Source organism: Salmo trutta, chromosome 40, assembly GCF_901001165.1.
Source record: "Salmo trutta chromosome 40, fSalTru1.1, whole genome shotgun sequence".
In the NCBI taxonomy this organism is placed as follows: domain Eukaryota; kingdom Metazoa; phylum Chordata; class Actinopteri; order Salmoniformes; family Salmonidae; genus Salmo; species Salmo trutta.
The window spans coordinates 16,115,964-16,127,908 of record NC_042996.1 but is presented as its reverse complement, the minus strand read 5'-3'; the positions used below and the strand labels follow the sequence as shown (position 1 = coordinate 16,127,908).

The window sequence follows — 11,945 nt, the reverse complement described above, 5'->3', positions numbered from 1 at the left end:
AAACAGTTAAATGGCTGTGATCGGCAAAAACTGAGGATGGATCAAAATTGTAGTTACTCCATAATACAAACTAACCTAAATGACAGTGAAAAGGAAAAACAGGCCAAATATACGAGTTGCTAACCAAAACAACTTTGATGTTCCTGTGGCCTAGTTACAGTTTTTACTTAAATTTGCTTGGAAATATATGGCAAGATTTGAAAATGGCTGTCTAGCAATGATCAACAACCAACTTGACAGAGCTTGAAGAATTTTAAAAAGAAAATTGTGCAAATATTGTACAATCCAGGTATGAAAAGCTCTTAGGCTTACCCTGAAAGACAGCTGTAATCACGGCCAAAGGTGACTCTAACATGTATTGACTTGGGGTTGTGAATACTTATAGACATGTCTGTATTTCATTTTCAATAAATTAGCTAAAATTTCAAAAAATATGTGTTGGGTGAAACTTTTATGTAATCCATTTTGAATTCAGGCTGAAACACAACAACATATGGAATAAATCAAGGGGGATGAATACTGTCAGAAGACAATGTATGAACACTTCATAAGACATGAAAACAATGTTCAGAATGACAGAAAATTGGCTTTAAAACTGATTGCTTTATATTCTTCTAAACGTCAACCAAAAAGAATAGGACAAAACTGACTGAAGCATCCTATTAACTTTTCATAGGAATCAAAATCCTCTTGTAGCCTCATTCTAGATTAGAACTAAAGTTATTTGTTCAATTCCACCATTTCCTTGTAGTCCTTCATTTTCTTCATTTCATGCACTCGTGTTATTTACAAACTTACGTTTCTTTTGTCTTTATATGCCTCTATTTAGTAAAAAAATCCAGTTTTTTAAAATTTTCCTCTGTGACAATGTATTTTTTATTGAGTCAATGGCAGTTCTTATTTTTAAACCGATTTCTAGGCCTTTTCTCCCGCTTCGACAGCTGTCCCTATAATGTATATGGTCTCAACACTGAGTTATAGACTATAAAGTGTCTTTGGCTGTGCTAGTAAGTTGTTTTCATCTATAAGTCTTTGCTAGGTAAAGCCCCGCCTTATCTCAGCTCACTGGTCACCATAGCAGCACCCACCCGTGCTACTCCAGCAGGTATATTTCACTGGTCACCCCCAAAGCCAATTCCTCCTTTGGCCACCTTTACTTCCAGTTCTCTGCTGCCAATGACTGGAACGAATTGCAAAAATCACTGAAGCTGGATGCTCATATCTACCTCTCTAACTTTAAGCTCCAGCTGTCAGAGCAGCTCACAGATCACTGCACCTGTACATAGCCCATCTGTAAATAGCCCATCCAACTACCTCATCCCCATACTGTTATTTATTTTTTGCTCCTTTGCACCCCAGTATCTCTACTTGCACATTCATCTTCTGCACATCTATCACTCCAGTGTTTAATTGCGAAATTGTTATTATTTCGCCACTATGGCGTATTTATTGCCTTACCTCATTTGCACACACTCTATATAGATTTTTCTATTGTGTTATTGACTGTATGTTTGTTAATTCCATGTGTAACTCTGTGTTGTTGTTTGTGTCGCACTGCTTTGCTTTATCTTGGCCAGGTCGCAGTTGTAAATGAGAACTTGTTCTCAACTAGCCTACCTGGTTAAATAAAGGTGAAATAAAAATAAATATGTTATAATTGTTCTAGTTCCATTACTCAATTATGATATTTAACAAACTAAACATTACAATTGTAAAAATCCAAAGCGGTGGGTGGATGAATTACCGGTGTAGCCCACTAGGTATATAGTAAATTAAAAATATACAGTTTATACGATTTACCGTCCTTCCTAAATTGGTGTTTGAGTTGGATGCGCGTGCAAAGCAGGTGCTATATGACGTCACGTCGATGTTCTGTGCCCCAGCAGTCCGAATGTGGGAATTCGATTCATGTCCGGTACCCCCCCTCTACCTTTCCAAACAAAACAAACTTGAAAATTCTAACATATATTTTATGGAAAATATATTTCTGTTTCTGAACGATGTATGCTGCCTTCTTGACAACAAGACCGAGCGGCACAGATTACTGATCGATTTGAGAAGGTCGCTTCTCCCTCCCCGCTTTTGCCCATTCATGTCACGGGCCATAGCCCGGTGCAATTAGGCCTAATCGAACTCCCTCAATGTTTGGGCGTAGAAAGGTAGGCCTATATAAAGGTATGAGTTCGCACTCGTTTCCCTCTGTAAACTAACATCACTGTTTGGACGGGTTAGAGAGGGCTACCAGTACTTTATTTGGTGCTTGGATAGCACGCGTCGGGATTTGCAGCAACAGCATTTTCAACACACACACAACCAGCCACGAGGTTAGTCAGCTGTTTTCTGAACGTGGATGACGACATGGGTTTTCAATTTATAATGTTTACAGATTTTTCAAGAACTTCATACAAGTTGTATAATGATGGTTTAAGAAATGCAGTATTCGAGTTGCTGTTCATTCTTATAATTTTGGTTTGGGATGTGTTTGGGGCATCTGTGCTCTGTAGAGAGAGTAGGCTTTTGAAGAAGAGATGCTTACGGCGGGTCTGAAGGATGTGATACCGATTAAGCTGGAAGCGTTTTATAAGATTACGTAGAATTAACATCCCCGACTGATTCCCAAACAACGTTTAAAAAAACACAACTTTAAGCATGAGATGAATACGGTCGGCGACACAAAATGCGCACACATTGGGTATGTGTTTGGGAATACATGTTTAAATAACCATTGTTTTAACGACTTGTTTAACGTTGTCGCGTGCTATGTGAGTTCTATCTGCTGTTTCACGGTTCTCATATTAAAATCCATCAACACCGTATGTAATCACACCGGCTGTGCAATGGCCAAAAATGCGCTATGACGGGTTTGGCAATCACCCAGTGGCGGTTGAGGGTAGCGCGTTACTGGAACATGATCACATTTATGGAAACTCATAGCAGGAAAGTTTAATGGGGCCATCCTTTCTACTAGAAATTAAATTGGCCCATATTTAAAGCAACATCTGATAGTGATGATGCAAGAATATGACACATTTCATGGCCAACATTTTCATCCTATGGACATCAGTCACGACCATTACCTGTTCTGTCTTGAACCCTCTCCAGCGAGGATCTGAACATGGTGCAGCTGTCTCCATCCCCAGCCCGGGATGTGTCCCCTTCACCTGAGTGCTCCGAGAAGGGGAGGCAGGGGAGCCCGAAGGCAGGTAGCCCCAAGATGGGCTCCCCTGGTGGGCTGAGTTCTCTCCAGCTAGCCCTGGCAGCTTCCACTACCATCTACCAGGGCTACGAGAGTTACATCGAGGACGGCCTCATCTGCCTCAAGCACAAGATCCGCAACCTGGAGAAAAAGAAGGTAGGATGGATGACTTGACATAATTAGGGATTTGGTGGTGTTTGAGTAGGAGGAGACGTTACCGTTCCTTTCAGGATTTCCTGCATGTTACCATAAAATGAAGACATTGTAAGTGTTTGTATCCACAGATTAAATTGGAGGACTACAGGAAGCGTTTGAAACATGGGGAATCACTCAATCAAGACCAGATAGTAAGAACGGGCTTTCTAATTGTGGTAATAAAAACAGTACATTTCTTTCAACCAAAGGATTGAGATGTTGCCTTGTCTTTTGAACTCTTTCAATGCGTGTCAGGATGCAGTGGAGAAGTATGATGAAGTGATCCACAACCTGCAGTTTGCCCAGGAGCTGCACAAGACCCTTGGGGGTTTAACACAGGAAGTAAGATCTCTGTTAGCCATTGCTTGTCATAGTGCTGCTGTGTGTATGAATGGGGATTGGCAGAGAAGCTCCGCATGCATTCCTTTTGGTAGACCAGGTGTAGTTTCTTATGCATAGTCAGAATAACGCTTCTCCGTTCATATCAAGCACCTGATAATAGGTTAATGAGGGTAGAAAGGGTATGACGTATTGGATTGGAGTCCAGCCTCGTCAATGGATTGTACACTGGTGGCTTTAGCCCATTACAGAGCTGAGTTGGGAGTGAGAACACTGCTGTTCCATTCTGCTGCTTGAATGCCTTGATTGTTTTCATGGTTAGTTTTGACTTTCCCTGCTTCTAAGTGCATGGTCAGATAGTGTTAGTAATGTAGAACTATTAGCAGGTCAACAGATACTTTTTTTGTCCAGATTCATGATGAATCATCTTGTATTTTTGCAAGACAATAAAGTCCATTATCTTGCACCTAATCCAGACATTTGAAATCCACAACAGTCAGTCGATTGGCCTAGGTCTAGTGATCAGACCTCGGTGTAGGAGTATTTTGGGGATTGGTCCGTAGAATCCATCTAACACCCCCCCCCCCCCCCCCCCCCCCTTAGCTGCTAAAGGCCCAGAAGAAGGCATTGAAGAAGGAGCAGATGGCCAAGCAGGAGGTAGAGAAGAGGAGGCTGTGCGTAGTGCTGCAGGTTAAGTTCCTCCTGCAGACCCTGCTGCAGCACGAACGCATCAGGAAGGACCTCCTCTCTGCCCGCAACCCCCAGCTCCAGGTTGCAGAGCTACAGAGCCTGCTTGAGCTCGCTGAACTACTGGGGGTGAAGAGGGACAACAATGTGAGGTACTGGGGAATTGATGTGCGCACCACATGTGGTGGTTTATTTCTGTATTATCAAATTAGGAGAGACAAACCTTTCACACAAGTAGTTTAAGTATAACTCTGACATCTTTAATAATAAGAGCTTTGCGATAGCAATGACTTTCAACGATTCACCATTTTCTAATGATCCGTTGAGTGACAACACAAAGGCTACTGAGATCTTTTATAGCAAAGATCCATATCATTCGCTATAAATTATCGTTCCATTTGGTCCCTAAAACGAGGTTCTAATCTCGTTCCTGGTACTTCATAGCACAAAAACAACAACTCATCCAATGGCATAACTCAATTGTCAACTCTAGATACTCCCATCTCAAGTAAAACCCCTTCTTGACCCCATTCCTGGACAAGCTCACTGAGGGGAGTGAGCCTCTAGGTCATACAGTATCCCAGGATAAGTGCAACATCAGAGAGGACATACAATGGTTCCAGACACTGCCATACACCTCCCCCCAATGCCAATGGAGGGAGTGACTTGCGCACAGACATTGTGGAGACAAGTAAATGGTTCCCCGTTAATCACGCCATCCCTTCACATGGTTTAAAAATAGGTAAAGACACATTCACATATGAAGACAATGTTCCATCCTGTCCTCTTCCCTTTCTGATATTCTGCATAGCACCAGGGACATGTAAAAGACAAGCCTGACCTCTCCCCTCTCTGGGCCCCAAGTGACTGAGCCCCAGCTGAGGGAAGAAGTGCAACTGCCAACACCAGAGTCCAAAGGGATACATTCTAATAACAAGTATATCACATAAGCATATTATGCAGATAAGACATCTTAATTATCTATGTTACCCAACTAATTCTGACTCATCCACCACACACACACCCCACACACACATTCTGTTGGACTTGAGGGACAACAGCATAAGTTACTATGAAACGCACTCTCACACGTCTGTTGATTGAAGACTAGTCTGATCCCCCGCTACTGTGTCCCAGTTTGGAGGAGCAGATGGAGAGCGCAGCCCTGGTCTACCTGGACCTGCTGGAGGGGAAAAATAAAGCAGTAGCTGGAACCACCTGTGAGTTTAAAGACTACCTGTCCTGTACCTTTTTAAACACCTGCACAGATACTACATTTACTATGACTGGTATCCTCAACTTTATCTGCCATTTGCTGAACTACTTTAGCTGCCGTGTTTAAAATGCATGCCTTTAAATGTTTCCAGACAAGGTCCTGAAGGCTAAGTTGGCGAAGCTGATGGATTGTGGGTACTTTGATTGTGTACCGCCGCCTCCGAGCAATAGTCCCAAGGAAGTAGAGGTTCCCATGACCAAGAAGACGGTGTCTCAAACAGCCAGCCTCTCTAGTAAGTCTACAACTATTCTTATTCAAAAGCTACTTATCAGACTGGGTATAGAACAATGAATGTATACAACATTTTGTCATTTAGCTGGATGTTATTTTGCCTTGCAGCCCTAATGACGTCAAACCAAAAAGACATGCCTAGCAGAGAGGTAAGAACCTCTAACATTTCCTGCAAGTTGTGTGCCACTACTTTTTCAACATTCAACCAGCGTTCTCCTTTTTATGTTATTTACCTGAATGCACTGTGGATATCGTACTGTTGTGGTGATAGTCTGTGGGTGATGCCAGTTTCTTAACAGACACTACCTGCCTGACACAGACCCCAATGGGTGTCGAGACACTCCCGTTACTCCGAACTGGAAGGCTGAGTTCCAGGCCATGAAGGAACAGGAGCCACCGGACTCGTGGGATATGGAGTCCGACTCCACTCAGCCTGTAATCCAGAAACCATGGAGAGGGGCGGCTGTTTTCATCTCCAAAGTGCCGGTTACTACCAAGAAACAAAATGCTGAACCCAAACAGGTGAGATATTCTTATACCTGAACTCTCAGGGCAGTTGGAACTTGAGACTAGTTGTGACCTCTAATAATGGGCAAGATTGGGCTAGCTGATCTTAGTTCAGATCAATCATACAACTCAATGACTGTTTCCCCAGAGAAGAGTGAAGTCTAAAAGGGAGCGGGACGCCACAGCTGTGAGTAGACTCTTGCATCTCTTAGGTTTGATGGACCTGTCTATATTACTCCATCACATTGTAATTTCCATTAGGCACTTCGTGTGGACACCCCTGTGGAGGTGTTCAACTCCCAGTCTTCCTTGCCCAAGGACCCCATCCTGCGCAAGCAGCAGCTGGAGGACCTGATGACCAAGATCAGAGGCTCCTTCAGCTTCATGCAGGTACAGTACTCCTCAGAGATAACTTCCAGGTGAAAAGTCATGGATCATTTCCAATGTTCCACCTGGGTCGGGTTTACCACGGGGCACTGCGTGAAAAATAAGTTTCTTATTGGTTAAGTCCATGTAGTCCCTCAATGTTTAAGTCTGTTTTGTTGGGTGTCTAATAAATACAAGGCTGGATTAATCCCCTGTCTCCAGGATTCTCTTCTGGATGGAGAAGGATCACCCACTAACGGCCATCCTAGACTGGGCCGGCGTGCCTCTGGATCCCCCTCTCCACTCGGTAGCCTACCACAACAAAGTTGGTATTTAAGTGGGTGACTTCAAGCAGAACAGTCAATACTTAACAGATGTTCTACCTCTTATTCTCAACAGTACAGAGAGAGTCAAGGAGAAGCCCAGTGGACCATCTCCCCAAAACACTGCATGTAAGATCTGGAGAAGAAGTGTGTGTGAAATGGCACCCTATTCTAGTGCACTAATTTTGACCAGGACTCTGTTATTTAAGCTTTTGACTGTTGGAGTAAGTATTTTAAGATGAATATTTTTGTCCTCTCTCAGTCCACTCCGTTGCCTTCTAAACTCCTCCCTGTTGATGACGAACCCAATCTGACCAATGGCGACGGGGGTTGTCTAGAGAGCTGTGACCTGGACCTAACTACAGAGGACCTAGCTCACGTCATAACCATTGTAAGAACACCCCTATCTGTTAAATGAGACCCATTAAAACAATTACATTTTCTTCTTTTAGATCCACAATTGTTATAAAGCACAATGGTTGTCCTCTCCAGGAGCCATGTCTGCTGCTGTCTGAGAGTGAGACTGCCTGCCCCTCTCCTCCTCCCTTCTACCGTAGGGAGTCATCCATGTCCATCACCCTGGACGAGAAGACCTCTGCTCGGGTAAATTCATTCCCTGAACATGTAGGATCGGCAAGTCTAAAGTGCATACTATTCTGATTTTGTTTAAGTCTCCCTTGACAGTATTCCCTATCTGTACCCAGACTACCATCTCTGAATCTGGGAAGCAATCCCCCTGTAACGGGGTGGTGCCTCCTTGTACCCCAACCCCCACCCAGGGGCAGCTGTTTTCTACCCCTCCCAGCAGACGTACACTCAGCATGGTCCCCTCTGTTCCCTTCCAGACCATGCATTCGGTAAGTCTACCCTACCACACTTTTAACGTGTTCATAGAATGGGCAACAGGCTTTAGTCTGAATACCCATAAAATACACTCCTAGGTAGTATTTGAGAGACATTTTAGTATGAGTCTTGGGTTTGTTTTGTCTCTGAAGGTATTCAAGGTGAACGCCCCCTTACTTCCGACTGGAGACTTTAAATCTGATATTATCCCCTATTCGGACTCCAACGACCTGTGCTATGTCACCACCAGCACCCAGACCCCACCGGAGTTCGCTCCCCTGGAGGATGAACACCTACAGTCAGGTATGCCAGAGTTGTGTTCATTAGGGCAGGGAATAGGAAACGTTTTGCAATTGAAAACTCCAATTAGTTTATTGGGCAAGACCAGGGGTGTATTCAATACACAAGAAATACGTTTCTATTGGACATTCAGTTGGGTCCCTCCCTGTTGTCGTTTGGTTCTTATATTGGTAAACGGTTTCCATTGCAAGACGTAATGAATACACCCCTTGTTTGTCTGTTTTCTTCTTAATGAATATGACCAAGTCTACTCTTATTTCTCTCCCTTGGGCAGTGAACCAGTCTGAATGTCTGGTGGGTAGTGGTGGGCAGATCTTCCTGTCCCCTAGCCAATCAGGTGGCACCATGGGCTGTTCTGACCAATCATACTACAGAGGATCTGTTAGAGGTATTGCACGTGGTGGCAAGGGGCTGGCACACTCCTACTTTCGCTCTTCTGGTGGGCACAGAGGTATTTATCCTCTTTTCTCTTGTCTTCTCCCATCCCTCAATCCCATCTTTCATCCTTTCCCTCTATCCTATCTTGTTCTGCTTATGCATGTCTCCTACTGATTCAGATTGAGCTTCTAAACCTGAAATGGATTGGATCAAGTAAACCTTTACTCTGTTGCCTCAAGTTTCCACATGACCTTATCTTAATATTACAAGGTTTTGCGTTAGCCTTCACAACCCAATTTTTATCTGTCCCCTTCCCCTTGGGTTTGATGGGTTTCGGGCTGGTCTGCGCTCCCCAGGAGGAAGCTTCATCCCCCAGGCTCACTTGTACGGCGCTCGGGTAAGACATTGTGCACACATTCAGGAAGCAATCAGATATTGTATGTACATTAGTATAGATTGCTGAAGTGATATGTTTAGAGGTTTTGACTTGTCTAGTGGTGTTCTTCACCATTAGGACACTGGCTACCAGCCAAGCTACAGGCGTGGTGGAGGCAATGCAGGACAAAGGCACAATAATGGTGGTAAGTTCACGTCATTCTTCTGGCTTGATACAAAATCTGATTGGTTGGGTATTTTGGGGGCTTAGTTAACTGGCATTTGATTGGTCCTCCACAACAGGTTGGAGTGACTCCTCCCAGGTGAGCAGCCCAGACCGGGAGGGCAACTACTCCCTGGTGGACTCTGCCCACGGCGACTCACTGCAGGGTGTTGGCATGGACCTCACCCCCCAGGTGACCCCTCATGCCCTGATGCATGTACCCATGTACCCGCTCCCCCAGCATCCCCAGCCCCTCCGTGTGGCCTTCACAGCAGCCCGCACAGCCAACTACACCCCGGGCACCCTGGACCAGCCCATCGCCTTTGACCAGCTCCACAGCAACCTGGGGGAAATGTTCAACACCAACGTGGGTCGTTTCACCTGCCCAGCCAACGGCACCTACGTCTTCCTCTTCCACATCCTCAAGCTGGCGGTCAACGTGCCGCTCTACGTCAACCTGATGCGCAATGACGAGGTGATGGTGTCTGCGTACGCCAACGACGGGGCTCCGGACCACGAGACGGCCAGCAACCACTCCATCCTGCAGCTGTACCAGGGAGACCAGGTGTGGCTGCGGCTGCACCGCGGCTCTATCTATGGCAGCAGCTGGAAGTACAGCACATTCTCTGGCTTCCTGCTCTACCAGGACTGAGCTATTGTGGCCTCTTGAGCCAACATGGAGGATACAGGTGGAGGAGAGAATATTGCTTTGCACTTAAAAGGAGAAACTGACATTTTCCATTTCATGTGGTCAGACTGCATACCCACCCAGTGCTGGGTTCATTGCCTACCCCAGTCCTTGAGTATATGGGGTGTGTTCATTATTCCCTTTAAGGATCACCCTTTTGTTTACCCTGTAAATTGCAACCACTAATTACTTCTGGGTCACTAAGGGGTTGAGGGGAAGAATTCCTGCTGGCTTGACCTTTCATGACCCATAATGTGAGCATTTTCCCACGAATGTGGTTTTTGGTTATGGTGCTTAGAGACCAACACTCCATTTTCTGACTAAAACTGTTAGATTGTGAATAGTTGTTACACATGAACCCAGAAAGCTTCCTCTACTATACACTACTGCTGCTGTATTGGGTGTCACTTTTAGTTCTAGTAGCAGGTCCGCTTTAGTTACAATGTATCAGGTCTCTAAGACCTTAAATGAGATGTTATGAATTGGTGGCTTTTTGTTTGTTTTCTGAATGTATGGTTGGCAAAATCTGAATTATAATGGCCTGTACTTGACAATGCTAAGCACTTTAAATGCATTCTGTGCTGCCTTGCTGTGTGGGGTGATCAGGGTAAAATGTTTGGTTAGGGGGGGAGGTATTGTGTCTGATTCTGAACACTGAAGGCCATATTGTCTATGGAGATGTGATCCCTCAATGTGCCTGAATAAAACAATGTTTCAGCAGTTGATAAGAGTTGCCTTCTGTTTTTTGCATGGCACCATTTCTTTACTTGTCGGGGTTGGTCCATCCATTTAGTTAGCAGTAGGCTATGGCTTTGTATCTCAATTGATAAATGCATTTTAGGTGCTGTACAGTTCTACTCAACGACATGCATCTTGAAATGTACAGTCCATGCGGAAAGGCGAGTATTAATTTTTCCAAAGGATATATTGTCATCTCTGCATGGTTTGTCAAATGTCACTCTTCACATTAGCACCTCAGCTTACAGATCAGTGAATGTATTACTGTCTGAGTAGTTGGCTATTCCTACAGGTATAATTGCTGTTAAATTAATGTAAAATCTTAGGCTAGTGACAGGGATACTAGCAAATGGTAAGAAATACCGCTCAAGTGTGTAACGTCACAAGCATATCCCATCCACACTAAAAATACAATAGCTTTGAACTCTTTCAGTACAGCAGAGAAAGAGGCCAAGAGACCGAGACAACTGGTCCCAAAATCTGTCTTCTGCAACAAATGTTTTTATTTTATGCTCACCAAACAAGTTATTGTATGGCGGTCAATGAGTGTCAAATTTGGAGTTGTGCCTGTTCACACATGTATCTGTCCTCTCATTGGCTAGAATGGTCCCACGTGATCTTGCCGCCTCTCGACTGCCTTCCCTTTTTTTATGACACTTCTTTCCGTTGTTAGAGCGGCCACTTGAGTATCTGGTTAATATCATGGATAATTGTCTTTCAGTGCATTTATATGGTATTGAGTATATTACATTGTAGTGTATAACACTAAATCACATTTTATAGGGTATGAATAACGTGACATTGACACATTTCTACTTGAGAATAGCTTTCTGTGTCACAATACATTTTAATAGTGTATAGAGTACATCTCAAATGCTGGTGTTCCCCTGCTCAGACGACGATGCATTCCAGACTAAGGAAATTACCTCCAACATTTTTGGCAGTTAAATGTAACAAAACATAAAATGCAATTGTTTTAACACATGTTTACAACAAGCATGATCACTGTACTTTTAGTTTATGGTTGGCCATTTAGCCAATCAGCGTTTCTCAACGAGTTCGAAGCACATGAATGCATCCGACTGGTAGTTACCGCCTTCCCACTTGGTTAGAAACGCTGCATAACATATAGGTGGCTTTGCATGCATCAAACAATGGTAGCGCGCCGCGTCATCGACTGCTATCGACTGCCAGATTGCTGTAACATGTTAGCTGATATGTAAAATACCTATCCAGGTGTTGTAAGATCTGGCATGCATCAGCAACATCTGGGCAGAGGA

At 44.2% G+C, this 11,945-nt stretch overlaps 1 protein-coding gene across 3 annotated transcripts; it reads left to right on the top strand.

Annotated features, from left to right (window-relative positions):
* Positions 1–2,235: 2,235 nt before the first annotated feature.
* On the top strand, positions 2,236–10,650 carry LOC115180461 (caprin-2). 3 transcript variants are annotated; one of them, XM_029742565.1, is made up of 21 exons: positions 2,236–2,324; positions 3,103–3,352; positions 3,481–3,543; positions 3,647–3,733; positions 4,334–4,569; positions 5,555–5,637; positions 5,785–5,925; positions 6,033–6,073; positions 6,213–6,446; positions 6,580–6,618; positions 6,693–6,821; positions 7,020–7,104; positions 7,197–7,249; positions 7,383–7,511; positions 7,613–7,723; positions 7,825–7,977; positions 8,116–8,266; positions 8,538–8,651; positions 8,998–9,038; positions 9,156–9,222; positions 9,320–10,650. In XM_029742565.1, the coding sequence occupies exons 2-21, from the start codon at positions 3,116–3,118 to the stop codon at positions 9,889–9,891; spliced, it is 2,766 nt and encodes a 921-aa protein (XP_029598425.1). In that variant the 5' UTR covers positions 2,236–2,324; positions 3,103–3,115; the 3' UTR covers positions 9,892–10,650. The 3 variants fall into 3 exon arrangements, with proteins under 3 accessions (XP_029598425.1, XP_029598423.1, XP_029598424.1); XM_029742563.1 differs by having other exon boundaries at positions 8,538–8,714; XM_029742564.1 differs by lacking the exon at positions 6,580–6,618 and having other exon boundaries at positions 8,538–8,714.
* The last annotated feature ends 1,295 nt before the right edge of the window (positions 10,651–11,945 follow it).